This window comes from Ruditapes philippinarum, unplaced genomic scaffold (assembly GCF_026571515.1).
Source record: "Ruditapes philippinarum isolate M1 unplaced genomic scaffold, ASM2657151v2 ctg219_1_1_1_1, whole genome shotgun sequence".
Lineage (NCBI taxonomy): Eukaryota > Metazoa > Mollusca > Bivalvia > Venerida > Veneridae > Ruditapes > Ruditapes philippinarum.
Genome location: NW_026859162.1, coordinates 43,478 through 59,942, shown reverse-complemented (window position 1 = coordinate 59,942; position 16,465 = coordinate 43,478). Strand labels below are relative to the sequence as shown.

At 31.3% G+C, this 16,465-nt stretch overlaps 1 protein-coding gene across 1 annotated transcript; it reads left to right on the top strand.

Annotated features, from left to right (window-relative positions):
• The first annotated feature begins 1,694 nt into the window (after positions 1-1,694).
• LOC132755489 (neurogenic locus notch homolog protein 1-like) lies at positions 1,695-15,552 on the top strand. The gene is made up of 8 exons (XM_060746371.1): positions 1,695-1,983; positions 2,646-2,789; positions 8,524-8,615; positions 10,708-10,833; positions 11,056-11,099; positions 12,386-12,760; positions 13,479-13,578; positions 14,365-15,552. Exons 1-8 carry the CDS (start codon positions 1,942-1,944, stop codon positions 14,426-14,428), a joined length of 987 nt encoding a protein of 328 aa, XP_060602354.1. The 5' UTR covers positions 1,695-1,941; the 3' UTR covers positions 14,429-15,552.
• Positions 15,553-16,465: the final 913 nt, after the last annotated feature.

The following is a 16,465-nucleotide window of genomic DNA, read 5'->3' as shown; positions in this document are numbered from 1 at the left end:
AATCTTTTTTTCAATTTAGATAGTGATATATATCCCGCCCAGTAATTCTATATATTTTACCATGCACGAAGAAGGCTTTTTTTTATTATCAGAAAGAGGCGTGAGAAAATACTCTCTTTTAGGAAAAATTGCCGTGATTGGCGATGTAAACGCTAGATGTGGCGGCAAGAATGATTTAATTCAAAAATGTTCGCACTATGATAAATTTATTTCTGTAACTGATAAAAATAGAGACGGTGATGATTATCGATTTGTTAATATCCCTTGTAGATTTTCAATGGACCCTGTTGTAAATACATCTGGAAATCGATTATTAGAAATATTTCAAAGCAGTAATTTATATATTATAAACGGGAGAGTTGGCGATGATGCCGGGACCGGAAGTTTCACATATTTGTCAACGAACGGTAATAGTTTAATTGACTATGCTATATGCTCGGATGATCTATTTCCCCTGGTTTCAAATTTTATAGTACATGATATATATACTTTCACCACATTGTCCTATCCAAGTTGATTTAAATGAAATTGAAACAGAATATCACTTTTAACTTGTTTGTCCATTTTATAGGGAATTAAGGATAAAATTTATATCTTTAATGAAAAATTCTAAGCATGGAACTGTAATTACGAGTATCAAAATATATCTACTTTGCAAATGTATTACGTGATAGAACGAATGATTGATTGTTTTCAAATACTGATATTGGTATACATAGAATAATTTTATTTACAAACATATATTGAAATACATTGCATATGTGTTCTTTACAATATAAGAATGTTAATGTAAAAATTATTTGTATTCAGTTACATACTTTTCTCATATACTATTTGTAACCGTCATTCTGTTTATGGCGACGGACAATGTAAAATGTTTATGCCTTTTGAAATAAAATCTTGAAATCTTGAAATCTTGAGTATAATAGTAAAGTGATGATATTTTAATCGAGAAATATGCCATAAAGAACAAAACGCAACAATGATCTTTTAATTAACACGGGTAAATAACAGTGTATGGTGTATGTCTAAATCTATTTTTAGACTGGAAAAATCAATTTAGCCAGTGAATATGATACTACACCCAGTGAACATGATTTTATGACTACAATTTGGACCAATGAGATTGCAGCTATTTTTAGATTATATAATAATGTTTGTTATTATTCACCGATGCGACCAACAAATATTTTTTCTTTGTTTTCGGGATTTTCTTTAGAATGAATGCGCTAGTTCTTGATGTGATTTTGAGAAAAGAAGTCACATAAAATACATAAAAAATGTTATTAATTACTGACTTGCAAACAATAATTGAGTGAGGTATTATCATTGCATCATTTTTTATAGCAAATATTTGAAAGACCCTGGTTAACTGTATAAAGTTTTTAAATAAATTGCAAAACAATCATTTCCTTGACTTAAGAAAAAAACATGACTTGATTAAACATAATATCATATTATATGACATTTAAAAAAAACGATTTTTGTTTATCACCGAATTTGTTATAAATATATTCTACTTCTTACAGAATAAAATTTAATTTTCCGGTTTTGGTAAAAAACTATGCCCGTGGTTTTATTTAGACAAAAACGTTAAATCATGGTGAGAATTCAGTGAAAAGCACATACAAATACAATCTTAAGTGTATATATTTATCAATTAGTAAGTAAGATGAGCACTACCTTATCGCAGTAACATGCTGAGATGTTAAAAACAGATCTACATTAAGAGGGTAATTTATTCATCTTAATGTGCACGTTTTTACACTTATTCCGAAATTAAAAGGCCTGGTACATGTATTTGTTAAAAATGAAAATCTTTGAGTGTTTATTTGATAAAAGGGAAAACTTTTTATTTTGTACAACATTTCATATATTTATTAACATTTTACACAAATAGATCTTAATGTGTGAGTATTAAGGACCTGTTGTATAAATACAATGAATATCTTATTATTTGCAACAACAGTTTTATTTCTAAAGGTAAACTTTCAATTTTTAAAGCGTTTCTTAAATATCTATTATGATTCATCCGGCATTAAGTATTTTGAACGTAATGAATAAACTTCACAACAAGTGGGATTTACATGTTTGCATTCTAACTTAAAATGAACCATCAAAGTGCAGTATGTTTCAAAATTCATTAGATATTTCTAGAATAAGACAGTTAAAAAAGAAATGGCTGTTTTTTTAAACTCTTTGTTGAACTTTTTCACGTAATGTTTTATCAGATAAATTATGAACAATTTTATCCTTTACGTACAGACATGCTTGTAAGAATGTTCATTTGTTTATATCATAATGTTTTATTTGTCTCCTATTTTTAATTGTGAAATTATCTTATATCAAAAATAAAATATAACGGTTCGTCTGTCGCTGTTAACCCGAAAATGTAGCAAGCACATTTTAATTTAGTGTAAACAAGGGCGAAAGTGGTGAAGTCGGACAAAATTAAATTTTATGAAGTTTATGAATAATAACATACATATGTCTTTATGTCTTTCTATATAAACGACATAAAATTTGCAGATTTATAAAGGAAGAAGTCTTGTAAACATTTCATCAACGAATCTATTTAGGATATAACTAACGTGATCGATCTTTTTATTAACAGTATTTTAATGGCTTATTGTTTTAAAATCTAGTTAACAACTTCAAACGTTACCATACCAATGTCAACAACATATGTTAACGTCACCTACTGCGGAAATCTAACGTGTTTAAATAATGCTAAGTGTGAAAACAGAAGCAATGGAGACATGTTTTGTATGTGCCAACGCGGATTTAAAGTGAGTAGATGTTCCATACTATATCGGTTTAAGACAGCACTAAGGCTATTATTTTTAAAGATAAATCATTTATTTTGCCCACATTTTAAACATTATTATTTTTTTAATCAAAACGACGTTTAAGGCCCGTTTATTTACACAGTTTTTATTTATTAACTTGAAAAATGAACTTTCTTGTATATATAAATTCTAAAACATCTATGAAAAAATGTTATAAAGTTTTCAGAATGTATTCATCTAAAGACAAATACTAAGTAGTTCTCGCCATATCCCGCTACCTTGGAGCAAAAAGTCATGTAACTGACTTTTTTTTTTGAGAAAATCACTTTTTTGTCATTATTTGGTAAGAAATACAAGTTTCACCAGTCTCTGAAGTGTAGAAGCTGAATTTTGATAAAAAATGACTTTTTTGGCATTAAAGTAAAAAACGTAAGTGCAGCTTCAGAATTTGTTTGCGAAAAACTACAGTAAGTCCACTTACAATTATTTACAAAATTGTTACTGCATTAAAATATTTCACTATTGCATTTTATTAAATATCAAAATTATTCCTAAAATACAAATTTTATATATAATTCTACATTTGGAAGCAAACATTTAAAGAAAATGGTTTTTTTTTTCGTTTTTTTTTTTAAATTTTATTTCTATTTATTTTATCTTTCTTTTTGTCAATATTTTTTAATCTCTGCATGTCACAAATGACAACAACTAATATAACTAGGAATTTTTTAGTATTTTTCAGTATTCACATTTTAGTGATATTTCAAAAATGATTCAAGTAATATGAGAGATGTCATTGATTTGGTGCAAAGCAAATAGAAGATGAAAAAAATATTGGTGATACACCTATATATCGATAATTACATGCTTTAAGTATTAACTACTTGTCTGTAATTCTTTTTCATAATTGTTTTAATGCTTCCAGTATAAATAAATGTGTCCTGTTTCAAAATAAATGTCCATTGCATGATTTTTGCTAACACTTTTTTGTCATCACTGTGCATATGTTTTGGGTGAATTTTCACAATTTCTAGATATTCAATTATTAAATCAAAATTATCCATTTTTAAAAATGTGTACTGATCAAAAATATAAATCAACGATACATTAATATCATTTATAAATATGACAGCTCTAGGTATTTTTTTAATTATTTACTCAATTACATGTTTTATTATGGAAATAAAGATAAAACTTGCCTTAAAGTACATTCTTTTTGTATTACATAAGGACAACTGTATTATAAAAATGTATCTGCAGTTTCACTGTTTATAGCCTCCTCAACTATAAGGCTTAGTGTTACATTTGGAATGAAATAGTTGCTAACATGGGTTTATTTTGTCTATTTAATTTCTATATAAAAACATGGCAGACAAAGGCATGTAATCTGTTTCAATAACATATTGGTCAAAATCATAATTTCTAGTATGTTACATCTGATGTGGTAAATCTACAACTCCCATACATTCATACATAAAGAATGTAGTCATATCAATAAATATGAAAGACTCAGTTCATTCCCTATGTCATGCATGTAAAAGCCCTTAATTAACAGAAAATCACATTTTTCAACAATTGTACAAATTGCACATACATTTGTAGATAAAAAAACAAACAAACAAAAAACAACAAAAAAAAACAACAAAAAAACATATTATGTCACAGAAATTACTCTGAATTTTTTGTCACTTGATATAGTATGACTTGATTAGTATAGAATCAAATCTATTAAACCATGATAGTAATATAGTGTATAAGGCTAGGAAATAAGACAAATTTAATTGAATATATCCAAATTTTGAAAAGGAGAAGCAATGAAAACAAAAAATATATATGAAAATTGAAGACTTGGGTTTTATTGAGTCTGTTCATGAGAGATAATATAAAAGTGCAACATTGACCCTAAATGTATCATCAGAATAAAGTTCCAAGTGAAAAGGCTTGTAAGATTCTCAACATGATTCCAGTGAAGTCATGTTTAGGATCTCACTGGGATATGTTGGAGAAGAAAAGTGTAAAATGTATATAAAACCAAAATGTATAGAAAAAATCAGGATTCCTTATGTATTTATCCAAAATCTCAAAGTTTACATCCCTGTGATGGTTGGATATTATTAAGACATTGATATATAGACCTTTGAATACCCCTTTCAAAAGTCAAAAACATGGTTTAATAAGTTGCCCCATACTCCACTTCAGTGTTGTTAGGTTTATTCTGGTCCTTCAAGATCATTGGTTGCAGCACTTTTTAAGTGTTGAAAATTGAGTACTGCTCAAGTCGGTGCTAGGGGGGCATGAGGCATGTTACATTCTTTCATTATTGCTCATGTGCAGACTAAATCAAGCCGAATTTGTAGTTTTCTTGTAATTTTGTTGTGATTAATATTAACATTCACTTTGAAATTAAAAAAAACAACTCTGCCTTGGACTTACTGTAGCTATTTTAAATTAATTTTAAAATTTTCAGTGTTAAACTTCCATTCTTATGTTTAATGTATTTAATGTGGTTCATAATTCACAATGGTGCACATTAAACCAAAGTAACAATTGAATTATTTATAATTAACATCATTACATGTCTATGCAATGTAGTTACTTTAAAAAGTTAGTGCAAAAAGTATGGTAAGTGCACTTAAATCACTTTTTGCATTTAAAAACACAGTGCAAAAAGTCTTGTAAGTGCACTTACATCACTTTTTGCATTTAAAAAAACAGTGCAAAAAGTCTTGTAAGTGTAGAAGAATGTCTAATTACTTTTTATACATAATGAATAATTGTAACCTTAAAACCAATTAAATGGTACTTATTAATGATATTTTCACATTATTGTCTGTTATTCAAAGTGTTTTCTCAAAATGAACAAATTAGTTTTTTGTGTCTTCTGTAAAATTTTTAAAATGCCAGTTACTGTATTTTTGCGCCAAGATGACGATCTGCTCTCTTACAATTAATGCAATATACTCCATTCTAAAATCTCGACATCTTAAATATAAAACATTACCAGTACAGATGTCCAAGATTTTCCCTATGATAGATTTTCTAGATAGAGCAAGAAAATAAATTTCGTCATTTTCGAGACAATGGTCCATGGTATGGCGATTCTATTTTGTCTCTTATAGAATAAACTTTCCATCACCTTTTATATATGAACATCTGGGAATGGGAATCAATCATTGAACTGACAAAAAAACATCTTTTTTAAAACAACTCATGGAAATGCATTTCATACCGAATATGCTTAAATCTCATTTTCAATAACCTTACAAAATCCACAGACGGGTAAGAAAATGTGAAAATTACTGACAAATTCTTGATATTGCCTACTTATTTATTATTCAACTGTCGAATGTAAAATAATTTACGTCATCTCATATATTGACAATTTATTAAGGACTCGTAAATGATTTTACAATTGTCCAGTAAGTGACCCAGTCTCCAGATGCTATGGATTGACAGAACTTTGAATTATATATTTATAATGATTTAAGATTAACATATTTATTTATGAAATGGAGCGGTTATTCTTTTGGCAAGATTGAGCCATATTAACAACATTTAAACAATTAAACTGAAAATAGTCAAAAATTGAGTAAAAGATCGTATATGTGGTCTTAGAAGTTCAACAAAATTGCCAGTTAAGCATATAAATCCAAGCTAGTGTAAAGGATAACAATAGTACAAATCAAAACAAATATTTTTTTCTAATAGAATTATCATTTGTATTGAGAAAATCATAAAATTATAATTTTTTTTCACTTTAGTCATTTACGGGACACATCAATCTTATTACTATTATCTTACAGTTAAACTGCAAAATGCTGTACAGTATGTTTGTTTAAAACAGATATTAACCCTTTACCTCATATATACGCGAAACAACGCACTTTCGACCCCCCCCCCCCCTTTTTAGGCCTGAAATAGTGAAAAAATGTCCTATTTGGGCCCCAAACACATGTTTTCGTTTAAGAAATGTTGCTAAAAAAGTGAGCACTTTTTCGGCGCCGCCCCTATCCAAAAGATACATCAGGGGGTTGCCAGGGATGTGCCCCCTTCTGTTTGGGGGTTTGAAGGGGGCGGAGTCCCCCTCATCGCCAAGAAAATTTTGGACTTGTGAGAGGCTAAAAATGACCCAGGTCGATCATAAGGTAACGTGTAACCAACGCTGAAAAGCCTTTGACTCTATCTCAATCCCTTGAGAAGTTGCAGCACTTTGAATGAAATTTTGATGGAAAAAATCGAGGCAAAATAGTGATTTTTGGCAATTTTGAGATGTCCCCTCGTTGCCATGGTAACAGGAAATTTAAGACTGAGCATGTCGTTACAAAGGCAATGGTCCAGTCAACATTTGTGCCAAGTTTGATTAGAATTGAAGCATATTTCATTGTTTCATAGCAGTTTGAACTTGTAACAGGAGGCTTTTCAGTGAAAACGGCCATTTTTCACAATATGCTCTTGAGGGAAAGGGTTAAGTAATCTAGATAAAGTAAAATATTTTATATAAAGTGAATGAATAGTCATATCCCATTTAACTAAAACATCTATGAAAATGTTATAAAGTTTTCAGAATGTATTCATTTAAGGACAAATACTAAATAGTTGTCACAATATCTGCTTTCTTACAATTAATACAATATACTCTAATATTATTGCGTTTACACCGGTTAACTTGGAATCAAAATTTCCTATTACTCGAATGAATAATCCACAATTAAATTTACTATTTTCGGGGCAGTTCAGCCAGATACGGGACACGCCTGTTTTCATGTTTACTTAATTTCTGTGATTACAATATAAGTTTAAATGTATTCGTCCATGAAAGTAAGTGTCCATTGAACTCTGTAACAGTCAAAACGTCTAAATATCAATTACAGTATCAAAATTGTGATTTTTAGAAGCCATCTGCAAGTGAAAAAAACATTTCAGATGCGTAATTTACTAATTTTAAAAACATGGATACCTTCTTTTTTGTGGAAGAATACCATTCCAATTATACCAACGTCCATTAACAACATGAAATAATGTAACAAATCAAGCAGAGAAGGTGAAAGAAGGTGACAGTAAATGATAGGCTGGTAAATGTTGAAAAATTCTGTTTGACGAGAAATTGTTGAATGGTTTACATGAATGACAGAATATAAGCAAGACAAATAACTGCTCTAGATATCTGAAGTATTATAACATTGATATCATTGAAAAAAATAATGTAAAACGCATTGTTTTTAAGAGTCTCGTAAATTATTTTGTAAAAGTAACGTTTGTAAAATCCAAATTAACGTGAAATCATTAACAAAATTGTTGCACAGCTACTCTTAATGTTTACTACTTAATATTATTATGGAATAAATCATTAATACGCTACCATGTATGATTAACATTGTTTAGCAATTAAAACCCGTACATGATACCTACTCTGAAGACAAGCAATTCAAAATTGATTTTTGAGAAAATTAATTTTTGTAATATTAAAAACAGTTTTGTATGTCAAAACTGTGTTTACTGTTAGCCACGATTATTTGTACGAAGATACGTGCAATGAAACATACTTCGATTTAGTTGATGTCATGCTGTTTTTCTTAACCCTTCCTTGCAAAAGCGATTCTCACTAGCAAAATCGAACCAATAAGCTAATAAACTTGCACTCAAATTAAAACATTGATGCAGTACAATTAATTATATATATATACAGTACATAAGAAATTGTATGTAAATGCACATGTACAGCTTTTCATTTTAGGGATCGACTTGTGATGAAGATCTTGATGAATGCAAATTTGGAAACCCATGTTTTCGCCGTGGAAATTGTCAGAACTCTATTGGAGGCTACAAGTAGATAACTCGTTTTCTTTAACCTGACATAATCAACCTTCTAAACTTGTGAAACTCATTTAGTCGTTTAAAAAGAATAATATTAAAATCGGTCATATGTTGCGGTTCGGATAGGAATATCCGTCCCGAGGGGACGCACCCATTGGGCGTTAACGAGGCTTGCATATTTTTTTTCTCGCATATTCTACCATATTCATCATATTTAAAATTCCTTATCTCAAAATATCATTTTTTCATGGAAATTAATGCCATTTCATTGGTATCTATCTTCTTAAAATAGCGTACGAATCCATGACGTCGTTCTAAAATACGCAGAAATGATCATTTTTACATCAAAGTCATTTTTACGAGGTTCATACATAAAATACGCTAAAATGACGCCATTGTATAGCACGCGACTCATCTGGCACCCCATGCTAGATGAGATTTCCAGCATTTGTACAACTAACGGAAACACCAGTCTGATATACAAGAAAAATAATATCTGTCATATGTTGCGGTTCGGACCGGAATATCTGTCCCGAGGGGACCCGCTCGTTGGGCGGTAACGAGGCTTGCCGAGTTACCGCCCATGGGCGGGTTCCCGAGGGACGGATATTCCGATCCGAACCACAAACATATGTCAGATATTTTGTCTTGCATATTCTGCCATATTACTTCATATTAAATAACAACGGCGTAATGACGTCATCCTAAGCACATATTTCCCTTCTAAAACGACGTCATTTCAACGCGGTTCATTTATAAAGTGCGCTAAAATGACGTTGTTGTTTGGCAGGCGACTCATCTGGCACCCCCATGCCAGATGAAATTTCCGGCATGGGTAAAACTCATGGAAACGCCAGTCTGCTATGCAAGAAATTACGGGACGGATATTCCAATCCGAATCGCAAGCATATGTCAGATATTTTTTCTCGCATTTTTTCTGCCATATTACTTCATGTTAAATAACAACGGCGAAATGACGTCATCCTAAGCACATATTTCCCTTCTAAAACGTCGTCATTTTAACGCTATTTATTCATAAAGTGTGCTAAAATGACGGTGTTGTTTGGCATGCGACTCATCTGGCACCCCCCATGCCAGATGAAATTTCCGGCATGGGTAAAACTAATGGAAACGCCAGTCTGCTATGCAAGAAACCATGAGGGACAAACAATGTGTTGCATATGAGACTGGCGTTTCCGTGAGTTTTACCCATGCACTTTATGAATGAACCGCGTTAAAATGACGTTGTTTTAAAAGGGAAATATGTGCTTAGGATGACGTCATTTCGCCATTGTTGTTTAAGTTGTAAGTTCATACGCTTTTGTAAGAAAATAGTTATGGATGAAATGACTTTAATATCCATGAACATATATCATATTGAGGTAAACCATTTTAAATATGAAATAATATGACAGAATATGCAAGAAAAAATATCTGACATATGTTTGCGGTTCGATTCGGAAAATCCGTCCCTCGGGAACCCGCCCTTGGGCGGTAACTCGGCAAGCCTCGTTAGTTTAATAATATTTTATTGCAACTATATAATACATGTCAGATATGAATAACACACAAACAAAGAAACAAATGTAAATATAAGTATAGTGCAAATGGGTTGGGCTACAAGTTATTACAACATTAGCAACAGCCCTTCCCACAAAGTCTAACTTTTATACTACATATTTTCCGGATAGTTACAAGTAATTGATTTGTCAGTGGAAGTGAGAAAAAGAAAAAAAAACGCACACACACGCATGCACGCACATACTTACACATAAATTTAATATAAATCACCAATCAAGCAAGCCTCGTTACCGCCCAATGGGCGGGTCCCCTCGGGACGGATATTCCGGTCCGAACCGCAACATATGACAGATAATGTTATGATATTATCCTTTACAGACTTAAGGAAATATTGATATCATAATAATGGAACATATTTTCACAAAACAGTCAACGTCAAATTACAAATGAATGCAGTTTCAATTCTTCTTTATTTGCTTATTTTAGAGTAATGTTATAAAAGTTTAGTTGTCCGACGAAACTTATTGTAAAATTAATCTTGTGGGTGATATCCAATTCAAGTTTATTGATTACTTTATTACAGATGTGTTTGTTTCAAAGGTTGGCTAGGCGAAAATGATCATTGCTCAATAAAGGACAATAAAACCACTCTACGTGAATGTGGCAAGGGATGGTTCGGGCCATGGTGTCAGGATCATTGTCTGAATGAGTAATGTCTTGAACCCATAAATATAAAATATATTACCATTAAACGTAAAAATGACATTAATATGTTTAAATGACGTTTCTAAATGAGAAAATCTTAATTTTCTAAACAATATCATCTTTTACTTTCAATCAAGATGAAAATATGATCAAGGTATTTTAGAAAAGACATAAATAAAGGGAAAAAAACCTTAATAGTAATTCGAAATTATCATCTTCATTTTAGTTCTATGTGCCGACCAAACGAAGTGTGTGTGATGCATAATACTAGTAAGCTCAAATACTTTCTTAAATATCTACTTCCTAACACTAACAGTTAGACTTCTTGAAGGCAATAAAAGAACTTTTCTCTACAATTCATAACATGCTATATTATATTAATGAAATGGAGATACCTTATTCTTCTTTTCCGAAGTAAGCGGCGTACATAAGAGCAATACTATGAGCTATTTAAGCATTCATTCATTAACATGACAAGTAAAATGGTTTCCTGCGGTGAACTTTTTAATGATGTAAAGATATTTCATTTAACTATTTTCAACATTATTTGGGGGGATAAATATATGGTGGCATATTTCTGCCACCAGATAACCATATAACTAACTAGTTAATTAAGAGGTTAACTAGTTACGTAACTAGTTAACCTCTTAATTAACTAGTTAGTTATCAGGTTAACTAGTTACGTAACTAGTTAACCTCTTAATTAACTAGTTAGGTAGCAGGTTAACTAGTTACGTAACTAGTTAACCTCTTATAAACTAGTTAGTTATCAGGTTAACTAGTTACGTAACTAGTTAACCTCTTAATTAACTAGTTAGGTATCACGTTATCTGGTGGCAAAAATATGCCACCATAGATAAATAAACGTTTGTATCAGATTGGATAAACGATCAATATAGAAGAAGGTCTTTGGAAACTGGTGACAGTTGAAGACCGGAGAAGGTCGAACATAAGACAATTATTTCTTTTTAAGAAAATGATTAAATAGGCCTATCATTTTATGAATAATTCCGAGCAAAAAATAAATAAAGTAAACACACAAGTTTACGCAGAAAATATCTCTATTTATTATGGCAGATGCCACTACGAATATATTAATTTTGTAGATTTTCAGTATAAACAATTTATTGTTTGTAAATTTGAGATAGATATTAAAGAAACATTGATAATTTTTTAAACACATCATTCAAGCTTTTACACCTTAAACGGTAAAATAATTATAGGAAATTAGAAATATCACGTAATAGTTTTTTTTGTTCTTAATTAGGTAATTCGGACTAATTCCCTACAGGTAAATCCGTAAAGTACCGGCAAACGGTATTTAGCTAGGTTTTCGAAAAGGTCAATTAACCAATCATGTACGGTTTACAGATCACATGCTCCTCCAAGTACCGAATACAGGTCACGTGCTCCTCCATGCCTCAAAAGTTAAACGCGTACCAATACCCTGCGGTCTCCAGACCGCAGGGAATAACAAAGTAGAATGATCGTACTGTGCATACATATTATACATGCATATTAGATACCAAGTTCTATGTTGACTTTAAAATTTTAAGGTATTATCTCTGAAAGTGGTCAGCAATGCCGTTGTGCTCCTGGATGGTTTGGTAGAAATTGTACTATTGACAAAGATGAGTGCAGAAGACATCCATGTCCAAAAACTGCGACATGCATTAACACACCGGGTTCGTTTGATTGTCACTGCCTTTCTGCTTGGAAGGGAGTTAACTGTAATATTGATGTGGACGAATGTTTGACAAATCCTTGTAAACATTCATCAAATTGCACGAATACACTAGGGAGTTACAACTGCACATGCGCAAAAGGATGGACGGGAGATAACTGTGAAGAAGATATTGACGAGTGCGCAATGACTCCATGCAATGGTTCTACCCACTGCGAAAACGTTCCTGGATCTTATACATGTACTGGTAAGGCACGATGACTAAAGCAGATTCACGCAAAACAAGCATATGTTCTCTATGTAATTTTGTTTTCAAGGATGTTAAATATGACATATCACAAAAATCATCACAAAATGATAATAAATTTAATTGTATCATAGTTTGGGGACATTTCTATTGAAAATATGTCAGAGTTAAATCGTATACCCATAAGTCTATAATGCGTTCACTGGAATGCAGGTATTAGTTACCTGCACTCCAGTTTCCGTACTGACTGTTGACTGGCTACATGGATGTTGCTTACATTTTTTGGGGGTTTTGATATTGTGACGACTGGGAAAGTGTTTTTGTTGACTTTGATACAATAAAGAAATAACATATCAGATAACCTGGTATTTCGATGTTCATTCTTTTAAATATGGTGGCTGATTAGTACCATGTCCTATTTTCGCTCCGAAGGCGCCGGACGATAAGTGCTTAGTGGCGATATCATGTTTTCGCCTTTTCGCCTTGTGAAACAAATGTACGATAAATTGGTCACTTTGCCGTATTTTTGTCTGGCAGCTCGGGGAAGGGAAAATACAACATGACACAAATCAGCCATCATATTTACATAATATCATTATCATAGTAAGAGATCATCATTAGAAACTGACTACATGTAATGTGTTAATCAATACTGGTCAATTGTTAAGAAACTTTGACCTCTTTTCCTATTTTCGTCTTTTTTCTCTATTTTTTACAGGAAGTTCTGACACTGGTAACTTGTATGTTATCATAGGAGCGGTTGTAGGCTCAGTGTGTTTACTCGTATGTCTCGTGGTTGGTCTTCTAGTTATTAAAAGGTAATTTTCTCAAATTGGTAAATGTAATGTTAAGTTTAATCCGTGAAATATGCATTCAGTATAAATATGAATTATAAAATTCTGTCAATGAAAAAGTCTCACTTTGTTTTACTTATCATAAGTTTGTTCAGCGTAACTGTCTGCTGATACCATACAATCAGACAGATTGCAAGCTTATTTATAAGTCCATTTCGATTCTGTTTCTTTGTTTACATGTTATGAAGCAATACTTATATTTTATATCAACCATTTGAATGCAGGGTAGCTTTGTCTCATCAAAATCGTTAATGAAAAATAAGAGATTTGCAGACATCACGTCCGAGTTTTCTGAAAAGTTAAATATACATCAAGCTTATTTGCTGAATAGGTAGTTAAAATACATATATAGGGGATATTGAATGAGTGTAAGTTTAATACTGAATTTATTGAACGAGTTGAATAAAATTATATTATGCGAGCCTCTGGCGAGCATAATATTATTTTATTCAACGAGTTCAATAAATTCAGTAATGAACTTACACGAATTTAATATTCTATTTATCACATACCAAAAATAAAGACCGTTTGAAGTGAAAAAGAACCATTTTTCATTGACGCGCCTATAGTATAACGCTAACATTTAGCGCGTCTTAACGCTATGTTTATATAACGCAAATGACGTCACGTCAAAATATATGCACGGCCGTGCAATACCATTTTTACGGAGTCGCAAAATCGGCACGGGTATGTGATAAACGTATATAACAAAGTTTAATTGATATATATGTACTTAAATATATATTGTAGGAAATCCCGGAAGTGTACAACCTCAGTCGCTAGTCAACATCATAAGGAAGACAAGGAACAGTAGCATCATTTACAGTGAAGCAGGGACAACTGTTAACAATATCTAAAAAACAACAGCAAATAACTGAAATAATATGACATAATAAATACTACAGTAGAGTAAACTACACTGAAGAAGAGCAACATAATCAGAGTAGCATTGGCCACTGAAAAACAAAAATAACAACATGATAATTAGATAAGATGTGACAATGGTGACAATATCAAAATCAGCAAAAATAATGACTGCATCACACTTTGAACCTTTTTATGATTTAAAAGAATATAACATTATGTGTACATCAACTTCTGTTTATTAAACATTTTTCAAGGACACGAGATGTTTATAAACGATATAATTATTATATGAAAAGCCACAAATTATTTTCTATGCTGGCTATCTATTTTAACAGTTATATAAAAAGATATAATGTGCATTGTTCAAATTGCCACTTTGATTGTATACCACTTGTGATAATTGGGAAAGATAAGCTCTGTGTCATAGGATGCTCCACTAACAACAAATCTGGTGGTTTTATTTCATTACATACATCCGAATGAACCATGCTATTTAAAAAGAGTATAGACTTTGCCAAATTAGTGCATAACTTGTTAAAAACAAAACGAACAACATAAAAATCAACCACAGCTTCAATAATGTTAAAAATTAATTCAGAAATAGCATCGACCTACGCGGTATGGATCTTACAACATAGAACATTAATTTTGGAAATAATATTTAAAATCCGTAGTCTACCCAATTGCGCTTTAACGCTCAGTGTAACTATTTCATAAACACAAATTAATCACATCTTACTGCGTAAGTTACCGAAACTATCAGAGATTCATATATTGTGTGCATTGACAGCAATTGGCAGGTTTATTAAAATCAAACAATTTATATTTCTATGAATACAACGAGATCAATGTAACCATATTGGAAGCCAACATTATCTAAGTTTTTAGGTACTAATGTCTTATGTCAGAATAAGATTGGAAAGTTACTTTTTTAGTTGTAAGTAAGCAAAGAACATGTCTAAATCTATATCTCGTATAGTATAAATTCATATATTTAGTTCTTTATGATCATTACATCGTACTATGTGCTAAATCACGAAATCACTATTAATATAATCATCCGGAGACATATGAGTTGATTTAGATTTTTGATTTAGAGAAACAATTACACACATCATTCGAGAGCAAAGACAGTAACTAATATAACTTTGATCTGGATAGACACAAAAATTATTCACACACACTTTGACAGAGGGTCATAACAGGCAGGATTCATTAAGTGTGTTACTTTCTTAGGGGCCGAAATAGGTCTTTTACTTGGTGGACTCAAATGTCACATTGAGGACTGGGTAGTTATTCACAAATTTCAAATATATTTTGTTTTCATACACAATATCCAAACAAACCAAACTTTCATCCTTACACAATTTTTTATAATTTACTGTTCCTTGAAATACTAGTAAGTACTCGTATAATTTACTTTATCTTTTTTCAGCTGTATAAAAAGATCAATATGGTTCTATCTATACAGGAAACGGTAATTTACGTTTTGACGTAAAAGAGCCTTTAAAAACACGTATTTATCAATATGTTTATTAGCTAGATAGATGTCTTATCTTTGTTTCATACTGAGATACTGTAAATATTACGTAAATAAAGAAATATTCTCATATCAATTAATAAGATTTAACACGTATCTCAAAAAATTACATTCGATTTTAATGATGTCATTTGAAGGGCGATCGAATATATAAAACGTTTCGTAAGGACAACTTGAGCAAATTTGTTTGAAAAATAATATTCATTTGACGAAGGATAGATCTAAGAAGCAGACAATGAAAATCTTTTATGCGGCCGGAGTTTTTCTACTAATGAAGGTATAGTTCAGTATTTGTAAGCAATAATATAACTGCACTGACAAATTATTTATTTAAATGTGTAAAAAAGCATAATTGGTAATAACAAAACATACAAAATAACCGAGGGGCAGGACGTGAAGTGGTTGCACACTTGGTTCAAGCGAGAAATTTGGTTGCAAACGTGA

Coding starts and splice junctions, on each gene's coding strand:
- LOC132755489 (XM_060746371.1), top strand. CDS start 1,942: ATGAATATCTTATTATTTGCAACAACAGTTTTATTTCTAAAG. Junction 1,984..2,645: donor CAACAGTTTTATTTCTAAAG/GTAAACTTTCAA, acceptor TTTAAAATCTAG/TTAACAACTTCAAACGTTAC. Junction 11,100..12,385: donor GTGTGTGATGCATAATACTA/GTAAGCTCAAAT, acceptor TAAAATTTTAAG/GTATTATCTCTGAAAGTGGT.